This window comes from Vicugna pacos, chromosome 17 (assembly GCF_048564905.1).
Source record: "Vicugna pacos chromosome 17, VicPac4, whole genome shotgun sequence".
In the NCBI taxonomy this organism is placed as follows: Eukaryota; Metazoa; Chordata; class Mammalia; order Artiodactyla; family Camelidae; genus Vicugna; species Vicugna pacos.
The window spans coordinates 20,628,575-20,642,148 of record NC_133003.1 but is presented as its reverse complement, the minus strand read 5'-3'; the positions used below and the strand labels follow the sequence as shown (position 1 = coordinate 20,642,148).

The following is a 13,574-nucleotide window of genomic DNA, read 5'->3' as shown; positions in this document are numbered from 1 at the left end:
TCTATTAGCTACCCTATTGCAAAGGCAGAAAAAAGATCATATGTAAAGGGCTTTCCAGCTTTCATTAAGATGTCCAGCCCTCTATCCAGTTCATTCGTTTTAGCTTCTAGGCCAGTTCTTTAGTTTCAGCTGTGATACAAATGATAACATGTAAATTTTCTGAAACTTAGGCATCTCTTTTAGGTCAGTATTACTGGAGAAATGTTCTGATTCTTGAGGGAGCAAGGCAGATGCTACAGAAATTTTAGATCCTTGAGTGGTTGAGGAAAGGAGTGATGGGTTTTGGACAAAATTTTTTCTCTAAGTTCTATCACATTTTTTCCCTAAGGACAATCTGTACTTTTTTTAGTAATTAAATTGTTTAAAATTACTTTTGGAATAGATTAATACATTCACATGATACAAAGAGATATGCAGTAAAATATAAGTCTCCCCTCCTCTGTTAACCCTCATCCTTGTTTCCCTCTCCAGAGGCAACCAATGCTAACACTGTCTTACTCGTCCTTCCAGACAGTTCACACATAAGTGATCAATGAGATATGTATTTCCTGATTTTATAAAAATGAGAAATATCATGCATATTGATGTGTACCTTGATTTGTAAAACTTAATTATTTTAGAGATCTTTACAAATCAGTACAAAGGAAGGGGCCCTCGTCCTTTTTTAATAGCTGTGTAGTATTTCATTGTATGGAGATACTCTAATGTGTTATGCCACTTCTTTATTGATGAATGTTTAGGGGTTTTCCTTTTTCTTTTTTTCCTATTAGAAACAAGGTGCATAAATTATCCTGTGTACACAGAACATCGAACTTGCATATATACTCATACAAGTATCTGTATAATAAAAAAGAGCTCTGGAGCAGAATCTGTGGTTTGAAGAATATGTTTGTAATTTTGATAGATGTTGCCAAATTGTCCCTCACAAGGCCACAGAGATGCACCAGGGCTGCACTCCCACCCTAAGCATGGACCAGTACCTGTTCCTCTGTACTTTCTCCTCCAGTGTGACTTTTCTTTTTTGTTATATGTGCCAATCTAATAGATATAAAATTATTTCTTGATGTAAATTTTTTTTGTTTTACTTATTAAATGACTTCGTTTAGTATGAAGTTTATACAAAACATCCTTACTCTGAGTTTATGAAAATATTTAAAATTTTTTACCTTTTGAATCTTTGCTCTATCTAGAATTTGCTTGTTTCTTTCTGTATGTGTGTATGTTTTGTTTATGAAATGTGAGATACAGTTACTTGATTGTCCCGCTATATTTGTGTAATCTGTCTCCCTCTGAAATGCCATCTTTTTCATGCTCTAAATTCCTATATTTGTTTGGTCTATTTCTGGACTTTCTTTTCTGATCCATTGGTCTTTCCATTCAGCCTTCAGTAACATAGTGTGGCTTAAGAGTATATTTTAATATCTAATAGGTCTAGCCCCACACCTCACCTTGTTATTCTTTTTCAGAGTTTTCATGACTATTCTTGCTGGCTTATTATTTCAGATAAACTTGGCAATTGGCTCTTAGTTTTTTGGGCAAAAAAATCCAATCAGTCTTTTTCTTGAAATTTCATTAAGTGTATAGGTTGCCCTAGGGAGGGTTGTTGTCTGTGTTGAGTTTTTCTATCCAAAAGTGTAATAACATACCATGTTCAGTAATATCACATGTTCAAGTTTTTGTGTCTTAGACCCTTGCTGGTATTTTGCTGTTTTCTTCATGCTGATCGTATATATTTCTAATAAGGCTTATTTGAAAGTGTCCAAAATGCAGGTGAATGTGCACGTGCAGAGCTTCAGGCAAGCCTGGGCTCTGAGTCAGAGGACTGAGTGGAATAGGACGGATCTGGGTTTGTGACAGCGAACTAGGCAGGGTAGCCCCGTATGCCCAGCCACCATTGGTTCACGTGGGCTCTGATGTTTCATCCATCGCTGGTTCTAGACCTGGCCTTATTAAATTTTATTTGTATTCTTCACTTCGAATCATTCATGTTAACTCTCCTGTGGTCAGACTGTGTTACCCATGGCTTTCAGGGTGTGGACAATAAAGACATTATTAGTGGTGTTAATAAAAATAATAGCAGTTGCCACCTACTGAGTGAATATTAAGTGCCTAGTTGTCTGTAGATAGGTAAGTAGGTACACACACACACACACACACACACACAGCACTTTGAAGGGTTCTCTTCATTTTACAAGTGAGAAAACAGAGGCTCTCCGTGTTCTCCAAGGTCACACAGGTAGTGAAGTGGCAGAGGTAGAATTTGAAACAAATCTTTCTAACTCTTAAGGCCCATGCTTTCTCCATTCTTGCCTCAGAAGAACCTTCCAGAAGTTTTAGGTTCTTAAAAACATAAAGGTCAATGACTAGTAATGATACTAGTTAAATTTTAATATGTAGGCACTTTTCTGTTAGAAAATGGAGACACATCATGAGGGCATAAGCTGAATCAGAGGCTAATTTAGGATTAGAATCTAGGCCTTTCAAGTCTGTCCAGTATTTTATCCTCCAGGCAGAGACTCTGATTTATTCATGTGTTCTCCCTAACACCCAGCATAGAACTTTACTATATGTGATGTCTAATGACATTTTCTGAATTATAAATGAGTTGTCTTCTGCTAGTCTGATCCTCTTTGGAAGCAGGGAGAGTGAATACGCTGCTGAAGTCTCTTCTAGCTTAATGTTTCCTCTCCTGTTATTTTTTTCATGCCTAAAGTTTAGGGAAACTTTCGCAGAAGATTTCTTCACATAATTATGCATGTTGTTCTAAGCAGGGAACATTGAGATACTTCAGGAAATCTGAGCTCAACTGGTCGGAAAAGGGCTTCTTGTGGGACTGTGTGTGGTGTAGGGCACAGCAGATTGGAAAGGCTGGTCCCTACTGCAGTCTGCTGTGTGCAATGGCTCCACCATAGTTGCTCCCTGGAAGGAAGCCAGGTAGAGCTGAGAGTGACAGTGCACTTGGCATGTTCTGGGAGTGGCACAGCCACCACGATTCGCCACAGATGGCCCTTCTGTTTGCCGTAGTGGGAGCCTTGTCTCCTTGTTATCTGGCTTCATTTCCTTTTCTTCAGTTCATTTGAGCCTGTCAACTGTCTTTGAACAGCTGGGAATATCAGTTTATGGTGGGAAGTTCTCTTGGTGTGAAACTTGAAGTCATTTATAAACCCCAAATCCTAACAGTTTCAAGGCCCTTGTACATAAATAAAATATGCTGAGCATAAAAAATCATTTGTAATCTGCTCTCGCTACAGTCTTCCAACTGGAGAAATGCCCATTTGGCAATAGTTTTTCTTCAGTGTAGTGCCCTTTGTGAAGTTGCTTCCGATTTACCTCTTACTCTCTGGCTGCTTCTTACTACTTGTATATTAATGACATTTATTGGGAGGTTCTGTATAATCCATAATTAAAAACAGCTACCATTTATTGAAACTGTCTTAAACTCTATGAACCCTCAACAGTGGGCTACTATTTGCCTTATTTGAGCCAAAGCATATAAATGTTCTTTGAAATGAGTCTAGTAAATACTGGTTATTCTATTTTAAAAGGAGTTTTTTCCCCTCACACTCCCTCAACCCCTATCTTTTACCCTCTGGCTGACAGTAGCACTGGATGATTTGGAAAGCAAATGATAAACATCTTAGCTTCAGGCTTCTCGTGTTGCAGATATATTTACTTTTTCTTTCTTTTCTTTCTTTTTTTTTTTTTTTTTTGAAGTGGAAGTACTGGGAATTGAACCCAGGACCTTGTACATGCTAAACATGTGCTCTACCACTGAGCTATACCCTCCCCATTATGTTTACTTCTTTAAAATATGAAGTGGACAGTAAAGAGGACTTCTGTTCTTATTTTTACCTGTGACATAAGTAGGTCATCTCAGCTATAAATATATTGAAATTGTCGGTTTTTAAACTGCTTAGCAGAGATGGTAATTTATATAAGTTTAGACAAAAATTTGATTGTCATATAAATGTTATCTCTGGCCCTGCAAATAGTGGGCACTCACCATGATTTGGACTTTTTAGTGTTTAGTTCATTCATCCATTCAACATACCAGGCAACAGTGCTCCCACATTCTAGGGATAGATTAAGAAGACACATCCTTTACTCCTCAAGGATTCCAGAGTGGAGATAAACACATAAACTGGTCATTTTACTCTAGTGAGAGAAGTTCTATAATAGAAGTATGAGCTCTATGCTGTAGGAGTACAGAGCAGAAATTAAGTCCTCCTCGGAAAGGAAGAGAAAGCTTCATGGAGGAGGTGACGTTTGGTGGATCTGGAAGTGAGGCTGAGTGTTTGTAGAGCTAATAAGCAGGGTAAAACATTCTAGGGAATAGATTGCATAGAGGTATAGAGAAACACTGGTGCATGGAGTACTTGAGCAGTAGCAAGCATGTGGGTGCAACTAGCGTATACATCAAGTTTGGAGAGCAGGGAAAAACATTTTGCGATGAGACTGGGGAGAAAAGTTAAGCTCATGAAGGGTCCTGGGAGTCGAGGGTGCAGAGGATCTTAGACGTTACCCAGGAGGTAGTTGGGGAGGGGATGGGCTTTAACTCGTTTCCTTGAATGATTCTCTTTTCATCAATAAGTATTTTCATGCTTTAGCATGTCAAATGACAAAAATAATACAATTTAGTCATGAGTTTGATGTTCTGTACTCAAGGAAGAACCATGCATGGATTGGGGGAGTACAGGGGAGAGCAATGGACCGCTCTTCCCGAGGGGTTCTTGGCAAGTGCGAGATTTATGGAGCATTTGAAGCAGCACTGCGGGGAAACAACAGCATGATAGACTAGGAGGCTGTGGGGTTCTGTATAAGGCAGGCAGGACCTGTTTCCTAGGGTGAGGTGAGCTAGCTAAAGCTGAGATGGAGGATTGTGTTTGACGTGTTTTGGGGTTCCTTGACAATGAGGCCTTTCCCCTAAGGGCAGGCTGACTCAGGTTTAGGTCTGTAGGCCAGGCCGCTGGGGTAGCCTCTGTTGTGTGGGTCCTGGTGTATGAATTACCTTTATCGGGGTCACAAAATCAGATGACTAGCTTCACTTGCTTCATTCTGTCTGTTTACTTCCCAACTTTTGAAAGTTCATCAGGAAGAATCACTATTTTCTTGAGTTAAGTGCATTAAGAAATGTTTCTAAAATTCAGTAGAATATGGTTTTGAATTTTTTTTTGCATACATGTGTTTATATATAAACACAATCGTTATTTACTTCCAGTTAAGAAGCTAGATTGCAGCTTCATAATCTTCAGTTTTTATTGGTAAAGAGTGTCATCCATCATTGTAATCAGTAGAATTGATTGACTTTCTTTGTAACGATAATTTATTAGAATTTGTTTCCCAGAGATAGTAACAGGGAACATTTGGTCAATCTGGAAAGTAGCTTTGTTGCTTGGTAACTGAAAGAATACAGAGAAACCAGTTGTGGAACATATCAGAACCAAGGCCCTGAACAGATTGAGTACTAGCTCAAAGCACAAGGCAAAACCAGAAACATCCGCTGGTACATCTGCTGAGATCAGAGACCTGCAGGCCGTGCCAGCACCCTTAGGAGCGTGACATGTTGTTAGATGGTCCGATCAGAGATCCTTAGAGATCACCTCTGACCAGACACATGGGAGTCCATGCCCTCTGCTCAGACTCAGACAGAATGGAACTGAAAAATCTTTAGCCCAAAGGACATTCCAAATCAGCACCTGTCTAACAGGGAACTATGTTCAATATCTTGTAGTAACTTATGGTGAAAAAGAATATGAAAATGAATACATATATGTTCATGTATGACTGAAGTGTTGTGCTGTTCACCAGCAATTGACTCAGCATGATCAAATGACTGTACTTCAATAAATATAAATATATATATATATATTTTATATATATATATATAAAAACAAATCAGCACCCATCTAGATGAGTTTAATGATGGGAGAGATCAGGTCAAATGACATAAGTCTGTGAAAGGAATCCATCCATCCTTCCCTGAGCAGAGGTTTTTTGAGAGCCTACGTAATGTGGATCAGGCACTGTGCTGGGCACCTATGTAGCAAGATAGACAGGTAATATTCCTGCTTTCTAGGAGCTTCTAGGAAAGACATGTGAGGAAAAGATTGTGGTGTAGCTTCCAGATCCTAAGAAGAGGTAGAGCAAGATAGTTCTGTGAAAACAATAAGGATTAGCTTGGGAGTTGGGGGTCCAGGAGACTTAACAGAGGTGGAGACATTTGTGTGAGTTCTGAATGAGTAGGAGCAGAACCTAGAGGTGAGGAGTTCTAAAGGCAACTGAGTCTAGAATTTCAGTCTTCTGTTTCTGAAGTGCATTTCTTTTTACCTAGCATGCTCAACCTTTTAAGACTTTAAGACTTTAAGTTCCTCATCCACCAACTTGATAAAATGTCAATGTCAGGAACTGGGGAGAGTTGAATTCCTTGATGCAGCTGTCTCCTGTGGGTGAATGTGGATTCCTAGGGGAGATTATGTTTGTAATTCTGAATGGGACTAGGGCACCAACAGGGCCATCCTCAGATTTTACTAATTATTCCATACTAGGTTTTTCTTATTGTTTGCCATCCAGGTAGCAGTCACCTCATGTGCAGAGAAATAAACCCTTAATTCTTATTGAATATGACCTCTTGGCGTGGTATGTGTTGCAAAGCAAATATGTAACCAAACTATTAGCCACTCTGGTCCCTCCCCTCTGTAAAAGCCTCTGGGATTCCACCTTTTCTTAGTGAGGCAGGAAGCTCAGGGTGCTGAAGCCCTGTAACAAGACAGTAACGTAAATCTAAGTTCTCTTGAGAATGGAAAATAGTAAGAGAAGATTGCTGAGAAATAAGTCGCTCACACCTTCCTCATTCTTTGCATAATTAAAACCATATCATGATTAATTTATAAGGTAAACCCTTAAACTAAATGCATTGCCTCTTTTTCTCCTTTATTTCAAACTTACTTTTGGTTTCCAAATGCACATCAACCAGTGCACACATGCACACACTGTGTATTAACTTGGGAGTTTGAGTTGGTCACAGAAAGATAAATTACAATGGCAAATTAAAGCTTGAAGCACTTTTATTCACCAGGTGAAACAAAAGAAACATTAAAATGGAGAAGCATCTCTTGACTAAGATTAATTTTTTGTCAGTGGTATGGGAAGACCAGTAGTCAGAGACCAGCATATTCTATGTGGCTTTTCCATTAACTCATCACTTGATCTTGGACAAGCCATTTCCTTTCCTTCCCTCTGTGTCCCATTTGCTCTTCTGTAAAATGAGAAGATTAAGTTAGAAGAGCTCCAGCATTCTGATTTTGTCTGTGACATATACTTCAGTGTCTTCATAGTACTATTTTTATGGAGTAACCCTTGTCCTAAAAGACACTTGGAGAATGAGATATAATTTTCTTTAGGCAATTTCTCAGATTTTGCGAATTAGCTTCTTTTTTTCTCTTGTCTGTTACTGAAATTGGGGTTTGTGTGGTGTTTCTGGTAGTCGGTGGTTTGTTCTGTTTTGTTTTTGTCTATGTTCTTTCCATGCAGTAATTCTCCAGCCCAGGGACTTATGCTTTATTGTTTCACATCAAATTCCCTACTGGGAGTAGTAAAACCTACTTCATGCATAAAGATATTTTCTTAGGTGTGTGGGTTTTGTTTTTGTTTTTATTTTTCTCCCCAAAGCCAGCATCAGTGGGTATATTCTGTGTGCTGGCTACCTTGTTAAATAATCTTTAGATATATGACCTCACACCTGTAGGAAGAGTGGATTCGGTGGGTGTCCCCATATTATGCCCTACGTTCTGATGTGGTACTCAGACCCTGGGTGACCCCAAGCTGATGTGCTTGCCTGAACGTCTAGCTGACACGTGTCTTGGGCTTCCTGTCTCAGCTTATACTTCTTAGCCACTGACCCACCGGTTGCCTCCTCCAACTCGTCAACTCCTGAGCATTGTAGCTCCAAGGCCTCTGCTTGGGGGCAGCAGCCAGGTGCCAACCTATCATCATCTTCCTTCAGTCTGACCACACTTCTGATCCATGTTATGAATTATGTGTGGAATGTGTGTTCCTTTGAGACTGGCCAGCTTCATTCTCCTGTTCCTGCCCTTGACTCACATTTTGCAGTATGTGTTTTATGGATAGAGTCGTTGAGAATAGGATATGTGGGATTTGAAGGTAAGGGGGAATTGAAATTCTAGTTGTTGCCTCAGCCTTTTTTTTTTAAATTAAAGTATAGTTGATTTATAATATTGTGTTATTTTCAGGTGTACCGTGATTTGGGGTTTTTGTTTTTGTTTTTGCTTTATTTTGTTTTGGCTTTTTTGGTACCGATAAGGAGGGTCTGGGTAAGCTGGCTAGAACTAAAAACATCTGATTCTAGGGAACCAGTGTCCGTGCTTGTTCTTCCCTGGGGCTCTTTTTTGCCCCTTCCGAGTATGAGGGTCAACTCAGACTGTGGCTTTCTTCAGACGCTGCTCCATTCCCCAGTGCCTCAGCCAGCGCAGGCAGCGCCCTCACATGGGGAGATGGAGGGTGGAGCAGTTTCTGAGCATACTGGCCCTGGAGCCCCATGTCGAAATCACACTGTGAAATGGACACAGCAGCAGACCCGTAATTCCTGGGATGCATTCCAGTCTTTTTACTGAGATGTAACAGTGTTAAAACCATAAAACTAGAAAGCACCTTAAAAAGTCCCCTTCTGTTATAGAGATGAGGGAACTGAAGCTACGAGCAGTTAAGTGAATTGTTCAGAATTGTAACTGTTAAGTGGCACAGAGAGATTTTAAAATCTGGTCTTCTGAGCTGAATTTTTTTCCCCACAAAACAAAAATAGAAAATTAAAGGTGTGTGTATATGCGTTTGGGAGGAAGTGGCTGGTTTCTGAGTGGGTGGGGTTGCTGAGGCATACCTGACTTCTAAGGTATTTTCAAAAATTTTGCCTCAGGCGTGTTTGGACTGCATTGCAACAGTACACTCCCCCTCAGACTTTCATAACATTCATCATATATGTTGTACATATTAATTATATTGGTCGGTTATAATATATGTATTTTTAAAGGAAAGCCAGAATTTGACCATATTTTATCACCAGGCCTTTCTGTACCCAAGACTCTCTTCTTACTTTTTCCATTGCTAATTAGAATCATGACCTTCCTGGCACCACCTTCATTTTTCTTTTCCTTATACATCTCGCTTTCTTTTCCTTAGTGAGAGCTTTGCTGTAGAGTAAGGTGACCCTAGTTCCTTGCCAGTGAACCTTTATTGCACTTTGACATATACTGCTGCTGAGCTCCTTAGGGTCAGAAGGAAGGAGAGGTGTGTATGAGTTCAGTTTATGTTCAAGACAGGGGTTAAATTCACATTTTTTTCAGCATTACAGCACTGCCATTCCTGACCTTGAACATAGGTCTGTGTTCAGTACTGAAGTTAATGGAAGAAGCATAAAAGGTTGGTTCCTTTACTCTAGTTGGGGACGTAAGTAAATTACATGCATAGTGTGAATAATAGAGAAGGTGAATATTTGGAGACAGAAGCTCCAGTTAAGGAAGCTTTCTTGGTCTGGACCTTGGTAGTCTCTTCACATTGGATAGACCAAAGATAAAACAATCTTAACTTGCCCTTTTTCCCTAAAAGCATTATTTTAAACCTGTAATCAGATCATTGCAGTTGATGGCAGATGGCTTTTTAAAAACTAAACTAACCTTTTTTCATCTTGGAAGAAGACATCTTGTGTATTCTTGATAGAATGTTTCAGAATATTCTGTATTGGTACAAGATAGTGACTTACAGGTCAGCCAACAAAAAAATCAGCTTTGCTCAAGGCAGAGTTTAACCTATCCTTTCAGTTGACTTTTTTGAGAATTTTCTCTTATGGATCCATCAGTCCTGAATGTAGTTTGTAAACTCAGGGCAGTAAAGGGCCATGCTGAATTAAATGGGGCAGTGGGCTCTGGCGGTCGGAACCCTGAGCCACAGATTGCCAGGGGCCCTGAGTCCCAGAGGTCAGAGGAAGATGAGCTTCCCCAGTGTGTTCCCATGGCAACTGAATGATCTGTAGTCTGGAAAGAGCAGGGCTGGTGCAGGAGGGAGAAACCCAGCTTGTCCAAGGAACCAAAAGGGAGCAGGGGCAGGAGTAAAAGCAGGAGGGATATGTTGTCACACAAGCATCTTAGGAGTGGGATACATCTTCCCAAAGCGCTGATCAGTGAAATCTTTAAATGAACCACTTACTAAACTCTTTCACTATGCAAAGCTACAAACGGAGCTCACTGGGCTTTGGGGACTCACTCAAGTCACTTTTCAAGTGAATTTGATAAGTTGTTATGACAGTGAACCTACTCTTCTTCTGAGAAATGAATGTCTTCAATTTTGATATTACATTAAGTGTTCCTTTTAAGTGAAATTTTTAGCATTTTTCTGGAATCATCATTCTTTAAGGGTTGTGGCTGAGGATTTGCAAATGAGTCTTATTTTTAAAACAGTTTTTTGAGTGGGTAACTGTGGAAGCGTGGGCATAGTATCAGATAAGTGAATGTGTAGATATGCATATTATCTATATCAGCGAAAGTCTGGATAATTACTATCTATGGTACCCAGATTAGCACCGTCCTGTGTTTTAAATTGCAGATCTTAACAGAGCTAGTTAATGACGTTTTCAGTTTAAAAGTGGCATTTGTGCAGAAAGGAGCGAGTTCCTTCCTCTCTCTTTTTTCTCATTTGTCCCTTCTTTCTTTCTTCATTCCTGTCACACTAGTAAATACATTTAGCACCCAACTGCTTGAGGAGAGAGGAGTGTTGGGAGAAAGACGGTTTTGTCATGAGCATGAATGCTGGGGACTTGGTGTGATGTCACTGCCAGCTCTGTGTGATCGGAGGTGGTGTTAGAGCTCCAGGAGCGAGAGGGGGAGAGCAGTGGAAGAGACAATGTCGCTCTCACACAAGCAGCCAGCCTCTCGCGCTGCCGCTCACGGCCAGCTCTGCCCAGGCAAGCCTGCCGAGTGCCGGGAGGACCCCACAAAAGGAATGAGTCAAGCTGGGTTTGAGTGGCAGAGGACAGAGGGCAAACTGAATGAAATCGGGCTGCATGTCAGCATGGACGGGCAGCTAAAAGACGGGCTTGTGAAGACTGCCAGCTTCCTGGAGCAGAATAAGCTCTGCTTCTTTGAGGGGAAGCTAGACAAAGAGCTCGGCGTTGAAGCGCAGGACAAGGGGTGTCAAGCCACCTCAGGTCACCTTGAGAGCAGGTGTGTGGTTGCAGCCACCTGCCATCCCTCGGAGGGGAACTCAGTTCACCAGAAGACGGCCGAGGGCCAGCCGGGACCCGGAGAGGGGCCAGACAAGGACAAAGCCTCTCCAGTTCCTGGGACAGTGGCAGGGAAGAATGCACCGGAGACCAGTAGCCATCCAGATCTGGATTTCCCTGGGGCTGCTGACATCCCCGCCCAGTATGTTAAGGAGCAGGAAACCAGTGTTTGGAACCCCAACTTCCATCCAGTGGCAGTGGCTCAGGGCCCTCACCCCTCAAGGGATACAACTCCAGCAAAGGACAACGGCCTCCCCTCTGGCTGCCGGGTGACAGGGTTGGTGAGTGACGATGCTGGGCAGCCCATCGCGGTGGCCCGGCCAGCCCCTGCTGTTGAGCTTTCACCCACTGCCATCCCACCAATCACCATGGTTGAGTTCACCCCAGAATGTTTGAGTGCCAGCTCTCACATCAGAGACTGGGATAAGGAGTCAGAGAAATTAAGTTCTCCCAAGGAGGGGGCTTTGCTTGACCAAGCTCCCCAGCAGAAGAAGTCCATGCGCCGGGCCCTGTCCGAGTGTGCTCACCTCTCAGTCCCCTCACCTATCAACCTTGCAGATAAGTACCCTGAACTCCCTGCCCGAGAAGAGCTTGCTCCTGGCCTGCTGCCTCTCCCCAGTGGCCCAATGCCGAGCCCCACACCCAAAAAACCGGGGGCTCCTGCCGTGAGACGCTCCATGACGGTGGCTGAGGAACAGACAGCTGGCCCCACGTTGAGCCCTGGGGAACTGCCCATTCTGTCTACTAAAGAGATACCTCCTTTCAGCTACGAGGAACCAGTGGCCAAGAAGAGAGAAGAACTGATCCACTTCAGCAACAGCAGCAGCAGCAGCAGCTCTGGGAAGAAGGAACTGGGCACTGCTGGGTTATATCTCCATGGTAAGCTGGAGCAGATTCCTGAAGTAAGCAGCAAGGAAAAAGGACAAGAAGATACTAGTGACACAAGAAGAGATTCTTGCTCCCAGTTCTGCCAGGGAGGTGAGAAACAGCCAGGCCAGACAGTTCTGGCAGGGAAGAAAGAAATCGAGGTCACTGTAACCCCGAGCGCTCCCTTACTCCTGTGCGAAGAGACCCCACGTGATGGTATGTTTCTAAATTTTGCCTCCACGGGGAACAGGCAGAAGCAAGGAAGGAACCAGAGTGACAGATTACCGGCAGGAGTGTCAGGCAGCTGGGCTGATTCCTGCTGGAGTCTGTGACTGCCCGGGGAAAGCTTCATTCCCTACATTGGAGGGGTGGGGGGAGTGAGGCGAGGGAGTGAACAGAGTGAGTCTAGCTGGGTCAGCCTGCTCAGCTGCCGGCAGTGTGACAGATGGTGTGGACTGAGGGTGTGGGCCGATTGCGGTCAGAGAGTGGTGGACATAAGACGGAGAGCTCCTTACTTGACCTCAAGTCACCCTACCCACCCCATTCCCCATCCTTCCACCCCTCAGCTTCCTTTTGGTTTGAACCAGATGATTCCTGAGTCCTGGATCATCCAATCACAACTGATTGATTTCCTTGCTTGAAAATCTGTCACTGTGTGGGTTCACAATGGGTTTATCAGCACTAACCTCCTCTCACTAAGTAGCACGGTCTGGGTGCAAGCTCTGTTTTCCGTTGCACTTTCGAGAACATTTTACTTTTGTTTCAGCTGAAAAAGAGCCTTTTAAAGCTGGCTATTTAATATTCTTTTCCTGTTCTTCATGTTTGACCCAATCTTGCTTCTAGTTTTCTCTCTGTGTATGCGTGTTGGGAGAATTTGTGAGGAGAAGGGGAAGAAAGGGAAGGAGGAGAGAGGAGGGACTTGCACTCACTGGACAGCTGAATGTTGCAGTGGTCTTTGAGGTCGCCCCTGTGTCTGTCTGCCTGGCCCTTTCTTCTCTTCCCCACCCCCGGCCCCCGTGGGTCTTATTGTTTGTGGTCTACAAAAGCTTGTTTTCCTGAGTCCAGTTTGAGCACAGAGGACCATGATTCTCAAGCCGGTTAAATGATCTAAAACATGGGCTTTGTTTATTTAAAAAAAAAAAAACTTTTCCTCAGAACCGTTTTTTTTTAATGTTTTTACCTCTCAGTACATTTTTATAAAATTTTTTAACTCATTTTTTTTTAAATTAGAAGTGGTGTTTTCTAAGGGAAGGGTAAGTGGAAAAGGACCCTTGAAGACTGACAGCTTTTTTGTTTGTTTGTTTGTAAATGGAGATGGGCCAAGAAGCTTACTCTTTCCTCTCTGATTTCTAATGACTCCAAGATGACAAGCTCCCGGGTGTTCCATGCTGCTTGCTTCTAGCTGTGGCAGAACTGTCAG

At 42.4% G+C, this 13,574-nt stretch overlaps 2 protein-coding genes across 2 annotated transcripts in view; both read left to right on the top strand.

Moving 5' to 3' along the window:
• Positions 1-13,574, top strand: part of MAP4 (microtubule associated protein 4) — a 146,441-nt gene that overhangs the window by 109,313 nt on the left and 23,554 nt on the right.
• On the top strand, positions 10,659-12,486 carry LOC140686631 (uncharacterized). The gene has a single exon (XM_072940837.1). It carries the CDS (start codon positions 10,909-10,911, stop codon positions 12,484-12,486), a length of 1,578 nt encoding a protein of 525 aa, XP_072796938.1. The 5' UTR covers positions 10,659-10,908.